General features: G+C 52.4%; 1 protein-coding gene across 1 annotated transcript in view; it reads left to right on the forward strand.

Annotated features, from left to right (window-relative positions):
* Positions 1-13,834, forward strand: part of BCORL1 (BCL6 corepressor like 1) — a 57,932-nt gene that overhangs the window by 32,154 nt on the left and 11,944 nt on the right. The window contains exons 7-11 of the mRNA XM_082681472.1: positions 1,973-2,362; positions 5,702-5,925; positions 10,074-10,295; positions 12,410-12,576; positions 13,385-13,530. Coding sequence (XP_082537598.1) covers positions 1,973-2,362; positions 5,702-5,925; positions 10,074-10,295; positions 12,410-12,576; positions 13,385-13,530 — 1,149 coding nt within the window. The remainder of the gene's footprint in view (positions 1-1,972; positions 2,363-5,701; positions 5,926-10,073; positions 10,296-12,409; positions 12,577-13,384; positions 13,531-13,834) is intronic.

Here is a 13,834-nt window from a genome sequence, read left to right on the forward strand (position 1 = left end):
TGCAGAGACGAGAGAGCCCAGGGTAGGAGCTGGGTCGTTGCCCACGATTTTAGGATGATTTACTTAGCATTTTGTAACAGGGATTTGACATCTCTTGTTGGCAGCCAGTGGTGGAAAGAGGAAAGGCCTGTGCCACTCAGGAAAACTGATTCTACTCCAGGCTTTGGCATCTCGTGATTTTGGGGGCCAGTCTCTGGCACAAACATTTAACCTTTGGGCCTCTGTCCTCTTGCCCTGTGTGCCAGGTATCCAAATTGGAAATGGTCACTGAGTCGTCAGGGCCAGCAGAATCACCTCTGGTCCCCTGAACTTGTATTGGTCAACCCCCAGGGTCTAAAAAAGGATAGCCCTTTCTAGCTACTACTGTTGCCTGCTAGCCTCCAAGTTGGTACTTAGTGCTAGAAATGGTTGCCCCGGTTCACCCAGATTTCCATGCAACGTGGGTGGAATGGGGAAGCAGGGCACAGTGTAAACTCAGTTATCTGACATTCTATTAACGGGCACCTCAGCACGTGGAGAGCGCGGTGGTAATTGGGGCTCGTAATGACAGCCTGGAGGCCTCGAAAAATCCTGAAGTGTCCTCTGAATCATCAAAGAGCGATTACATTACAGCCGTTCCCATTTCAGTGTTAAACACATTGTAGTGTATTTGATTCTTTGGAAATTGGTGATCCCTGTGTGATCTCTATGGTGATTCGTGTTAACCAGAATATTAGATTAACTAGAACACTTCGTTCCCTGCCTAGTCTGTATAATGGAAAGTTTCCTGGATATTTGCTGTCTTTAAGCAGTCTGACTGACTGACTTGAAGCTTTGGTCAAGAGCCACTGCCACCCTGTTAGCCTCGAACCTTTTCTTTGTTTTTTGGCTGCACCGCTAGGCTTGTGGAATCTTAGTTCCCCAACCAGGGGTTGAACCTGCGCCCTTGGCGGTGAAAGCGCGGAGTCCTAACCACTGGACCACCAGGGAATTCCCTCGAACCATTTCTTTCTTCTGCTGACCTCGCTTGGGTTTGGGGATTGTCGAGTTAATAGCCGGGCCTCGGGAGAAAGATGGTGGTATCTCAGAGCTGCTTCTGAGAAAGATGTCAGATCTCCTGGATCACTAAACCGGGCCAATTTAGGACTGTGTTTGTTGTTAGCAGAATTGAAGGCAGGCGTGGGGAGGAAAATGGCCTCTTGGCCGGGTGGCAGAGGAGGGTAGGAAAGGTCCCCTCATCCTGGGGTGGTGAGGAGAGGAGGGGGAAGTGCCTGCCCAACGGTGAGGAACAGCTGCAGTGGGGCAGGGGGTGGAGCTGGGGAGAAAGCTCCACCCCTGGACTCTTGGCTGCTCAGTAGGAGGTGGGGTCAATGACGGGAAGAGGGCGTGGCTGAGGAGCATTTGGGCGGGACTAACGCAGGCTGTGTCACAGGAAAGGGGCTCCTTCTTGCTTCACTCTTCCTGAGACTCTTTGGTGACAACTCTGCTTGCCCAGGGTGGCTCTGTCAGCAAGATTGGGGGGTCACATAGTGAGCACGGGCGGGAGCGCCATGTCAGTCTGCCCTCCCCCACCCTCTACTAAACCCTGTGGCCCTTTCCTGCCCGTCAGACAAGTCTTGGCACCTTATAAGCACTAAGTAAGAGTTTGTGGAATGAATGAAAGTGGCAGGGCAGCGTGGATGAGGAAGGGTGTGTGGTTTGGATACTTGATAGCTGTGTAATATATTGGACTCTGTAAAGCGCTTAAGGGTGAATTATCTCATTTGAGCCTCAGAACAGTCCTGTGAGGTCAGTAAGGCAGAGAACAGTATTCTCATTTTATAGACGAGGAGACAGAAGTGAAGGAACTTTCTGAGAGCATACAGCCAATAACTGGCAGAGCCTGAACTCGAACCCAGACCTTCAAACTCCTAATCCAGGGCACTTGCTTCGACACCGTACTCTTGGTCCTTTGAAGAGGTACCTGACCGTCCTCTGTACATCCCGTCCACAGGAAGCATCTGTAGCTCCTTTGCTGGCATGGCAGACAGTGACATGGGAAGCCAGGAAGTCTTCCCCACCGAGGAGGAAGAGGAGGTGACCCCCACCCCGGCCAAGCGTCGAAAGGTGAGAAAGACCCAACGGGACACCCAGTACCGCAGCCACCATGCCCAGGACAAGACCCTGCTGAGCCAGGGCCGCAGGCACCTGTGGCGAGCCCGAGAGATGCCCTGGAGGACAGAGGCTGCCCGGCAGATGTGGGACACCAACGAGGAGGAGGAGGAAGACGAGGAGGAGGGCCTGGTGAAGAGGAAGAAACGGAGACGGCAGAAGAGCCGAAAATACCAGACTGGGGAGTACCTGACTGAACAAGAAGAAGAGCAGCGGCGGAAAGGGAGAGCAGGTAAGGCCGGCCGGGGGCTGCTGCCCCCCGTCCCCAAACCACAGTGACTCTGGCTTCTGGGGACCCTCGGGCATCTTGGGTGTTCCCACCTCTGCCTCCTCTACGCCAGCCAAAGGCCTCTGCACCCAGAGAAACATGGTGCTATGAGCTCCAGCTGCCAGAGGGGGTCACTCAACTCCAGTCCCGAGGTCTTGGCTTGGGGTTGAGATTGAATGACATTGGACTGACCTACAGGTGAGCTGAGGACATGTAGCCCCGAGCTCTCCAATTTTTTATAAAAGTCTGGACCTGTGGGCAAGGCCACAGTGACGTCCTTGGTGTGGGACAACTCAATACCAGGGAGTTCTCTGGTTGGCTTGAGGGAGTCGGGTCTTTTGGGAGGTTGGGTTTTCTCTCCTAGAATCCTGGCTTCAAGAAGAAAGAGGGTATTGGCTGCCTTTCCTGGGATACCTCCAGCCCCTAAACTAAAAAGAAGCACAATGGTTTCCTCAACCCAACAGAAGAACTTCAAGTAGAAGCGGGCACAACTTGGCTTTCTTAGTTAAAGCCACAAAGGTCATTAGGAGGCAGAGTGAAGCTTTCAGATGACATCATTTTTGTTGGACCTGCAGGCATCATTTTTGTTGGAAAAGCAGGCAGCCCAAGGAGAAAACACCAGGCTTTGTTTGGCCACGTTAGACGCTATAATATGTAATCATGGAGGCACAGACCGTCACCAAGGCTAATATCAGTTTGTTGGGCTAAGCGCTCTTCGGGCCCATTCCTATAGTGGATTTCTAGATGAGCAAAAAGCACGTCTCTGGGTTCAATGAGAACACCTCTGTCTCTCACTCTCTTTCTCTGACCTCTGCCCCTGAAACAACAATTGATTGGCTCCTATAATGTATTCATCCTGAGCTGCCGGTAAATATCTGCGGTCTCCATATTAGTGAAAACTGAATAACCACATGTGAGTGGGTAGTAGATTCTGGGTTTGCTATAATGCAAAGAAGGCGAAGCCTCATTTCCAGCTGTGTTTAAGTAGAGATATACACAATACCTATTCCCGCACTTAAGAGAGTGATCGAGCCAATTTTCATCAACCGTGTGAGAGCGTGGAGATGATTTTCCCAGTTCTCTGCCACAGCCATATGGATTGGTCAGGAGTGAGTTGTCAAGCAGTTGGCCTCAGCCACTTGTGTTAGGATGAAGAGGAGCTTTTGTACCACCCAGTCTTCTCTAATGAGATCTGGTTTCCTAGAAGCTTGGAAGCTTCTTATGGAACTTATCGGCTTTTGGAACCAGAAGGACCTTCGAGATTACCTGGCCCAGTTTTCCACTCAATGCGGAGATCTCCACAGCACTCTTGACAGGTAGCCTCAACCACCTCCAGGAGTATGGGAACGCCACTCAGCAAGGCATCCTGCTTGTCGTGGAGGCAGCTCCGGCTGTTGGAAAGTAGATCGTTCTCCCTCCATGTGTGTCTACGGGTTTTGAGTTGAGTTTGTTGGCTTTGGCCTGTGGTCTGGTCACCTTCCTCTAGATCTGATGGTGACTCTTCATGAAGGAATTGCCTGGCAAACATCTCTTTTCTCCGAAAGCTCTGATCCCTCCTATTGCTACCCTCTTTCAGGTTGACATCAGAGAGTCAGGCAGAGACCAAACTAAACAGGTCACTTTACTCCTGTCTGGGCCTCATGATCTTTCCTTTCGTCCTTGGCTTGGGTCTCTCTCTTCTTGATTTGTGGAGGGGATAGGAAGAGCAATACACCTGCTACCTTCACCCTCTGTTCCTTTCTGTGCTACTGTGAGGCTGCTCCACCACAGTTGAATAAACTCCACAGCCTGCCCTGCCCTGAGTACACAGGGAAGGGGCTGCTGCTTTTCCTGTGGCGTTGAATGCTGTAATATGGCTTCCCTGTGTTTCCTGAGGTCCTCACAAGGCACGGTTCTGTTCCTTCCTCTTTTGCCTCAGCCCAAACTTGTTGCATCAAAAGGCCTGGTTGAGAACGTGCTGGCTGGAAGTGCCATTAGAAGCCATCCAACACAGCAGTTCTTAGACAGACGTGGGGACCCACTAGTGGGTTGGAGCTAGTTGGGAGGAAGGGGTGGTACGGCAGCTGGCCTTCTAAGAGCTGTGCATATCCTGCAGACAGTTCCTCATGCTGTAATGATGGTTCCTACATCCGGATCTGCCCTTGGCAATTTCACACGTAAGAGCGCGTGCAAAGGTCGGGGGAGGCGAGTTGAGAACGCTTGGATCTTGCTCAACCCCTTCGTTTCACAACCTGGAGAAACTGAGGCTGAAGTCACTCACTTCACAGACATACTGATCTTTTGCCGTGTACTAGGCATGGTGGCCAGGCCTGTGGGGGAGATAAAGAACACACGGGCATGGCCCTACCTAAAGAGCTTACACTTAAATAATACGATAATGATACCTTACTCTTTATAACACTTTATAAGGGGTTATGTGGGTTTTATGCTCCCCATTTTCCAGACATGGAAACTGAGGCTCAGGGAGATTATGACCTGCCCTCAGCAGTCACACAGCTAGTGGCCAAGTCATGTAACAGTAATGCTAAGAGATAAGGATAAACTCAATCTGTCCCCCTACCTCTGGAGTTCAGGACTGACCCTGTGGGATGAGGCTCTTGGTAATGGAGTTCCCAGCAGGCCTTTTTGAAGCTGGAATGTGCTCTGTTCAGTGAGCTATGGCTAGAATTAGAGATGTTGCCCAGTGTGTCCCAGTGACTTGATTTCCAGCCATGGAGGGCAGCAGGTTTCTGTGATTGCCCACCAGTTAAGTCGGCCCATGGCAGCCTCTGGTTTCAGGGAGTTTCTGTGGCTTTGATCTTTGTGTGCTTGGAGAGAGACCAACAGGGCAGTCAGGCGGGTAGAGCTGAGGCTACGAAGGAAGCCTTCTACCATTTACTCCCCACCCCAGTATACTTCACTTTTCACTTCAGCAGAGCTGCTAAATTTGTTTTCGTATTAGAGTGGAAAAAAAGACAAAGTGGGGAAAAGCTGAAAAGAAAGTTCTGATTTGCTCTGGGCTATGGGGAAATCCTTTTAAAATTACCCTCATCTTAGGGACAGCCAGATGGGCCACCCGCTGCTAGCAGGGCTGGGAGTTGTCTCCTGCGTGTAGAAGAGGGACTTTGATGCGGAAGCACAGTGTCCATTCGAGAAGCCTTTAGTGGAATAGTCAGCACCGTGCCAGATATGGGTAGCGAATAGTTACACAACTTTGTACTGAGGTTCTAATCCCCAAAGTCCTCTGATTCAGCTTAGAGGAAGGCGTTGCTTTTCTGTGTTCCATTTCCCTGACATCCATTCTTTCCTGTTTCTTGCCTTTAGATTTAAAGGCCCGTAAGCAGAAGACTTCCTCCCAAAGTTCGGAGCACCGCCTCAGGAACAGGAACCTTCTCTTGCCCAACAAAGCCCAGGGGATTTCGGATTCACCAAATGGTTTCCTCCCAAATAACCTAGAGGAGCCAGCCTGCCTTGAAAATTCAGAAAAGCCATCAGGAAAACGAAAGTGCAAGACCAAGCACATGACGACGGTCTCAGAAGAGGCAAAGGTACATTACCAGCCAGGGGAGCTGTAGAGGAGGGGCATTGTGGCGGCCGGGGCCGGGCTAGGGTGGCACATTTTCCAGGCAGGCTCCTCAGTCAACAGTCTTCCGAGTGAGTGAGTACACCGTGGGGAGGGGGGGGATCAAATTAACCCATATTTATTAAAATATTTTAAACTAGTTCTAGAAGGGTTGGGGTATGGATTTGAAGAATGGGAACTAAAGTTAGAGCTGACAAGAAGCATCTGCAAACTATGGGGTTTGGCCCATGATGGCTTTTCCTTGACAATCCTTGAATCTCCTTTGAGTTAGGGAAGAGCTAAAGAATATGGCAGGATGTTACCCTGAATAGCTTGTTAACATCCAATCAAGAAGCTTTTGTATGGGCTTAACTCACTGGAAACCGATCAGGGAGCTTTCTGAGTCAATCAAGGTAGAAAACAACTTACAGAAGCAAGGATGTTGATGTCCAGACAAAGGTTGCCTAAGGGTGGGGCTGAAGGAATTCTTCCACTTGGGCCGGTCATAGCTGTACTTCCCCAACCCCACTCCTCAGTTCCTTTGCTTCTCATGGAAGCAGAGGAGCAGGTAAGTGGGCGCTCACCGATCAATAGCTAGGCAAGCGTTCTAGAACCCCTGTGCAAAATTGACGTCTCTTTTGGGTCTGATGTTCATGGCACTGGTGTTGAGTTCCGCATTGCACTGTTCAAAAAAAAATGACACCGTCCTTATCCTGGGTGAGCTGTACATTTGAGAGGAGTGAGGTTCAGGTTCAAATGTTTACCTGTAATATGTGTTTGTCATGACAACTAAAAAAAAGGTCATATTGGGCTTGTTTTGGTGGTTGTGATCCTTATGGTTCTCTCCAGCTCCAGAGCAGGGATCCCTGTGTGGCACTGGCAAAAGGTAGGAGACCCAAGTGCTTGAGTCTCCCCTCCTTTCCCCTTCCTTCTTCTGGAATCTGGTTCCAGCGCAAACAAAGTACTCAAGCCTATTTCTTCATCTTTAAAAATGGAGATGATACTTCATGTCCTTTCCATCTCAAGAGGGTGCTTGGGGGAAGAAAGGAGGCAACGGATGTGAAGGGCTTTGAGAACAGTAAAGTGCTCTCTCTGAGGCTGGTGTACATCCTCGAGCTTCAGGCCGAGGTAAGAATGAGGGGACAGAGGCTCGGAGAGGCAAGGTAGCAGTGCCAGTTCCCTGGGACCTAGGGGAAGGAGAAGGGGAAGGAAGGAGGGGGCCTAGGAAGGAGAGGGGAAGTCTGGTCTGTGCCGGGTGCTCTGCTTGCATGATTGCTCTTAATTCCCACAGTAGCTGTCCTCATTCTATGGTGAGGAAACTGAGGCTTGGGGAGGTTAGGGGACTTGTTCGAGGTTACTCGGTGACCCGAGTGAGAGACTTGGGGTGTGAGGCCGGCCTGGCTGCCCCTGGCGCACGCCCCCCACTCTTTGCCTATGTCTCCACCCTGTGGATGGGTGGCTTCTGTCTATCCGGGGGACACTGGGGGAGGGGGCAGCTGGGCAGGGAGACACTGCAACCCTGAGCAGCTCTGGCGAAAGCTGGGCGTCCCCCTCCCCTGCTCTTCCCCACACGCTCAGATGACCCCGTCCCACGCAAAGGTGACCAGCCGCCTCGCGTTCAGCAGCACGCGCTGATGCCTCTGTCTGGTTATTCTGCCTGGCGGTGTGCCCACCGAAGTGTTCTCCCAGAGAGGTTTTCTCCCTTCACAGGGCCTCCCTTTCTCCCTCCCACCTTTCTTTCTCTCCTAGTCACCACCACCTGCTCCAGTTGTCCCCATGGCACAGTGCTTTGTAGTGGGAAGCAAGGTGGTGGGAGGGCGGGGGACGCACCTGCAACACTAAAGCTGGGGCATCGGCCAAAGGCTTCTTCCCGCAGGGGCTCCGAGCCAGGGAGGAAGGGGGGAGGGGGAGGTGGTCCCCATTTGCTGTTGCTCCTCCCTCAGGCAGCCTCCCTTGTCTCTGGCAGCCTCCCTTGTCTCTGGCAGCTCTGGCGCCTAGAAGGAGAGTCACCCTTTGGCTCCTGGCTTGGCTTAGCAAAAACCTGGGTACTTTACCCAGCATCCTCCAGTATCACCATAATGCACCTCTATCCTCCCGGCAATAAAGCAGCATTCTACACTCATAGCCGGTGCCTTCCTGCCAGCTGTCGTACCTCTCTGCCCTTCTGGGATGTGGACGTATAGCAGCTCTTGTCTTGGGATTTACCAGAGGAAACAAATGCCCTGGGACCTTGTCTTTTCCCTGCTGCCATTCCTTTCCTGGCTTCGTGTCTTTCTAGGCAACTCTTCTGGCTGCCCAGGGCTCTATATATAGCTGCCTTGGATCAAGTCAACAAATGCTTGTTGCAGCGATGTGCCCAACCCCGAGTTAAGTGCTGTAAGGAACAAAAGGGAAGATGAAAATGTGAACCCTGACCCCGGGGAGCTTCAAACGTAGCAGGGGAGGCCAGACTTGTCTGTGAGACAACCAGAGGAAATTGACAGTCAGACATAAGGCATTGGATTATGTGATTCAGACTAGGTGTTCTGGGTGTTGCAGAGAAAGAGGGCAGTGGGGACCAGAGTGTTGTAGAAGACACAGGATTTAAGTGAGACTTTGATGCTCTGAGGGACTTGGGGAAGTGTGATGTATTAGTTATCTGTTGCAGTGCAACAAACTACCCTAAGATTTAGCAGCTTAGCCCAACAATAAACATGTATTGTCTCGTACACTTTCTGGGGGTCAGGAATTCAGGAGCAGCTTCGCTGTGTCTGGTTTGGGGTCTCCCATGCCTGAAGTTGCAGTCATGGTGTCAGCCAGGGCTCCATTCATCTGAAGGCTTGACTGGGGCTGGAGGATCTGCTTCTAGAGTGGCTCCCTCACATGGTGGCAAGTTGATGCTTGTTGTTGGCAGGAGGCCTCCTTTGCTTGCCCCGTGGGCCTCTCTAAAGGGATGCTTGAGTGTCCTCATGACTTGGCAGCTGGCTTCCTCCAGAACGAGTGATCCAAAAGAGAGCAAAGCAGAAGCAACATTGTCTTTTAGGACCTAGCCTTGGAAGTCACACACCGTCCTCTCTGCCTTCTCCTGTTGGCTACACAGATCAGTCCTCTCCAGTGCAGAAGGGGGCTACACAAGAGCATGAATTTCAGGAGGTGGGGATCATCAGGGACCATCTTAAAGTCTGATGAGGGTACATTCTTGTCCTCGGACCCCCCAATGATTCATACCCTTCCACATGCAAGTCATACCCTCCTCTCCCAAGGCCCCCCCAAAGTCTTGTCCACTTATGGTATCAACTCCAGGTTTCGAATCTCATCATCTAACTTAGGTCCAGGTGCAGATGAGGCGCCTTGGGTCTGGTTCCTCTAGTACAGCTCCTCGAACACAGTTCCTCCCCATCTGAAGTCCCCTCCCTTCATCTGAAAGAGACAAGTTACCTGCCCCTATAGACTCACTAAACAGTGCTGGGCCAGGCATGGGAACTTTCTCTAGACATTCCAGTTCAAGATGGGAGGATAAAGGAGACATGCAGGGGTCATTCATGAGGAAAGGACACTAACGTTTTGTGAGCACCCACCTTGGGCATTGTTCTGGAGCTGCTCTAGTTCATTATCTCAAAGACCCCGCAAGGGAAAAAGTGAGGCTCCGAGAGGTTGGGTCTTGCCCCAGGTCTTGTATCTAGTGGCTGGCAGAGGCAGGATTCAAAAGCCGGTCTGTCTGCTTCGTGGGCTTGATCGCTTTCCACCAGCCCAGCGGGGCGTGAGTGTGATCGGGGACACAGTGTGATGAGAGGTGGGAAAAGCCTGGTGAGGGCTGGATGTGGGGGAAAGGTTTTTGCAACACGAGTGAAGGCTTCCACAGCCGTGCCTCTTTAGTCAAAGCTAGCTGTCTCCACTTCTCTTTACTCTGAGAGTTTGCTCCCACTTATTTATCGAGATGACTTGTAAAAACCGCAATAAACGGGGACCGAGGCAGGTAAAGACGGCATGCAGAGTGCTTGAGAGAGGCTGGGATGTCTCCTCAACCTGTGCTTTCCAATCCCATCATTATTCCTTGGTTTCTGGGGTTGAGGACTTGAGCCCCTTAGCATCTGCTCACCAGGTAGAAATGAGTGAGGACCTGTGCTGATCTAGGACTGCGTCTCTGCTTTCCAGGGCAAAGGGCGTTGGAGCCAGCAGAAGACACGATCTCCCAAATCTCCCACCCTAGCGAAACCCACAGAGCCATGCACGCCCTCCAAGTCCCGAAGTGCTGGCCCAGAGGAGGCCTCCGAGTCACCCGCAGCCCGGCAGATCCCCCCAGAGGCTCGTCGGCTCATAGTGAACAAAAATGCTGGCGAGACCCTCCTGCAGCGGGCGGCCCGTCTTGGCTATAAGGTAAGGAGCACCCCCCCAGCCACAGGATGCCATTGCCCGAGCATCTGTGGAGAAGCTTCTCCCCATTGGCTCTTCTGTGGCCTGGGCAAGGCTTGGTTTGGGGCTTGAGCCCAGGCTGGCCTCCTCCTACTGCGCAGACGGCCTCTGGGGCCGCCTTGACCCTGGCGTGGTGTGTGGGAACGCAAACCCTTTTGAAAGGCAATTTAGGATGAACAGAATTGAAATGGTAACACAGTATCATCCAGTACATTCCTAGGCCAGAAATGGGATTTGGGGGTTTTTATGTCGTCTTGGATTTCCCTGTGCCGTGGCTCCCCCACTCAGAGAGGGACAGGGGTGATCATCGCTCACTCTTTACGTCCCTCTCCAGCTTCCCCTCGTTTTGGCTTCTGGTAGTGGGGGAGTCAGGAGTACATTGGAGGGGCAGAGATGAGCTCACCCCACCTCATGCTACTTCCCTATGGATCGAAAAGAAATTAGGAAAGGAAGCTGGTGTTTATTTTGTCGTGTTGAGTTCTCATTACATCGTGTCCTTTCATCTTCACCGTAAGCCTATGGCAGTAGGTTTTATTAACCCCATTTTATAGGTGAGAAAATCAGGGGTTAGCACTGTTAAGTGATACATCCACAATCACTCAGCTACTACGTACATGTGAGTCTGAATTCACACCAAAGTCTTTTTGATTCCCAAATGCCAGGGTAGGGGTAGAAGCCTGACTCATTTGCCATCATGCAGTTACCTGGTTGGACATTTTTGTTGATATGAGCTCCTTGACCATGTGCCTTTGCCCGCCACGCCAATTATTTCCCCAGGATTTGCTCTGAAGGGTGGAGCTGCTGGGCTTCAGAGTAGGCCCTCTTTTCTTTTAAGGCTTCCGACACCCATAACTGACTCATTTAAAGACAGCTGCACTCCCAGCCAGCCTGGTTGGCATGGGAGAGCCGCTTTGACAGTGTCTTACTGGCAAACCACGTATCTGTCTCGAGCACCTCGTGTGGGGGCCTGGGTAGCTGCCAAGGGAGATCGAAAGAAAAAATGATGACCAACGCTTGCCCTTTAAGTGAACTTCTTTTACCTGGGGCCAAACCAGCCAACAGGAAACCACAGGCCAACCAATCAGGATGGGGCAAGAGCAAGTTGGACAGCCTGTCATGGGAGGGAGGGAGGGAGGAGTAGTTTGAGGCCTGGAGGAAGAGGCAACATCTGCACTGATGAGGAGGGTAGGGGGCCTTGTGGTCCCCTGGGTAGAGGCAGCGGGCACATGCAGGCTTGCGCGCTCGCTAGCTCTAGCCAGCCAGCCAGCCAGTGAGCTAGCTGTCAGTCAGGACGGCTGAGTCCCATCTCACCAGGCCCTGGGCGAGCTGATGAGAGGCCCCTGGTAGCTGCTGTCAGCCTCTTTCCCTCAGAAGAGGGGCTGCCTCTCCCCTCCCCGTCAGCGTATTCACCAGCTTCATCCTAGACTAGCTAGGCAGCTTCTAGGCCTGGAGTCCCGCTTCTGGTCCTGTCGTCTCAGCCCAGGGAAGCTAATCACTACTATGGATGAGTGACCTTACTGGCTTATCCTTGGAACAGTCTTGATTTGAGGGGAGGCCTGGAATTGACTGCCCAGGGATAAACATCCAGCGATAGTACTTAAAACAATTAAAACCAGCATCCAGGGATAGTACTTAAACCAATTCTTTCTTCCTTGTTCTCAAATTACTGCCAGGGGCTGTGCTTGCCAGCACATGTCTCATTTCTTTGGTCTGGGGCTGTCTCAAAAAGCCCCAGACTACAGAAAGAGTGCTCAGACACTTGAGGCCTGAGGGTTTAAGCTCTGGGTGGGCAGGTGAGCCTCTCTGAGGGCCTCAGCCAGCAAACCACACCCAGACGAGTGTTCTCGGTCATTAGAACTGCCTCCCCGTGGCTGAGGACACGGCCGGAAGTTGAGCCGCTGGCGATGGCACCTCAGGACTGATTTTGTTGGCAAAAGATTTTGAGATTTGCCTGTCAGTCTCTGGACTAAAGAGCAGGTTCTGAGACTCTTTGGACAGTTGGAGAGCTTCAGACCTAACTAGGGTGATTTCCAGAGTTTGGCCTCTGTTTGCTCACAGCGCTCTCCCTGTTCCCACAGGACGTTGTTCTCTACTGCCTCCAGAAAGACAGTGAAGATGTGAATCACCGTGACAACGCTGGCTACACGGCCCTGCACGAGGCCTGCTCCCGGGGCTGGACTGACATCCTGAACATCCTGCTGGAGCACGGTGCCAACGTAAACTGCAGCGCGCAGGACGGCACGAGGCAAGAAGGCTGCTCCCCTTACCCCCCGCCGCCTCCCAACTCCCCGCTCAGCCCCTCCCTCAAGAGAACCTGCCCCAGTTCGGACCGGTTTAGGGCAAGGCTGGATGAGTTCCTGCTGGCCAGTCCACGTTGGTCACTGAGGGGAGGCTGGTGTTGTCTAGGGATCATCCTGTGCACCTGTCTCAGGCAGAATCTCGGGCTTTAGGAATGGGAGGTTGACCTTAGGGTAACATCCCAGATTTGATTCTTGAGTTGATCTCTGTATACTTAAAAAAAAAAAAAAAGACACCTGCCATTGTCTTAAAGAAATTGCACCCATTCTCCTGTGCTCTATTCGAGGGCCTACTTCCTGAGTGAAACTGACACAAGTTGCATACCGAGTGGGGGGACTTGGGTCAGAGGGTGTAGGCTCCGCTTGGCCACCGGCCTGGTGTGTGGAGCAGCCCTGCTCATCCCTGCTCTGGGGCAATCATCTGGGTTTTTCCATTCATATCCCCCAGCATCTGCTCTAAGTTTATCCTCAGTCAGGGACCTGTTCTCTCCTGAGCTCCAGAGCTAACAGCGGAGCTCCGTTGTGCCACGGGGACTGTCCCGTCATGGTGGGGGAAAGATAAGAGAGAGAAATGGGAGGGAGGAGAAAGGTAGGGATAGAGGACAGTGCAGGCCAGCAAGTGGTTCCCCTGCCCTAAGTCTTACCCACGTTACACTGGGGTCAGCTCAGTTTGCTTTCCCTGATGAGGTGGCCTGAGGCCTAGACACCCAGGTTCCCACTTGGGCCCTGCTGTTCTCACCCTGTATCACCTCGCAGGCCAGTTCATGATGCGGTGGTCAACGACAACCTGGAAACCATCTGGCTCTTGCTGTCCTACGGGGCTGACCCCACGCTGGCCACCTACTCGGGACAGACGGCCATGAAGCTGGCCAGTAGCGACACCATGAAGCGCTTTCTGAGTGGTGAGTACGGCCCAGACTCAAAACCTCGTTCCTGGGGCTGGCCTCTGATCCCTGAGCTCCCGAGATGCCCTTCATCTTCCTCCATCTCAAGCACCTCCTGTGAGGGGTGTCAGCCCTCTTCACGGGCTTTCCTTCTGGTGGCTCAGAAATCTCTGTGAACTTCAAAAAGTCAGAAGGTTGCTTCCTCTTGTCCCTGTGCTTTGAGCGTCCACGTCACACGCATCCTCTTCAGGGCCCTGGTAGCCCGCGGGGACCCATTTCCCCGTTTGGTATGTGGGGAGGCCTCCCTGTGGACAGCAGCCCC

The sequence above is a fragment of the Grampus griseus genome, assembly GCF_964374135.1.
Source record: "Grampus griseus genome assembly, chromosome: X".
Classification (NCBI taxonomy): Eukaryota; Metazoa; Chordata; class Mammalia; order Artiodactyla; family Delphinidae; genus Grampus; species Grampus griseus.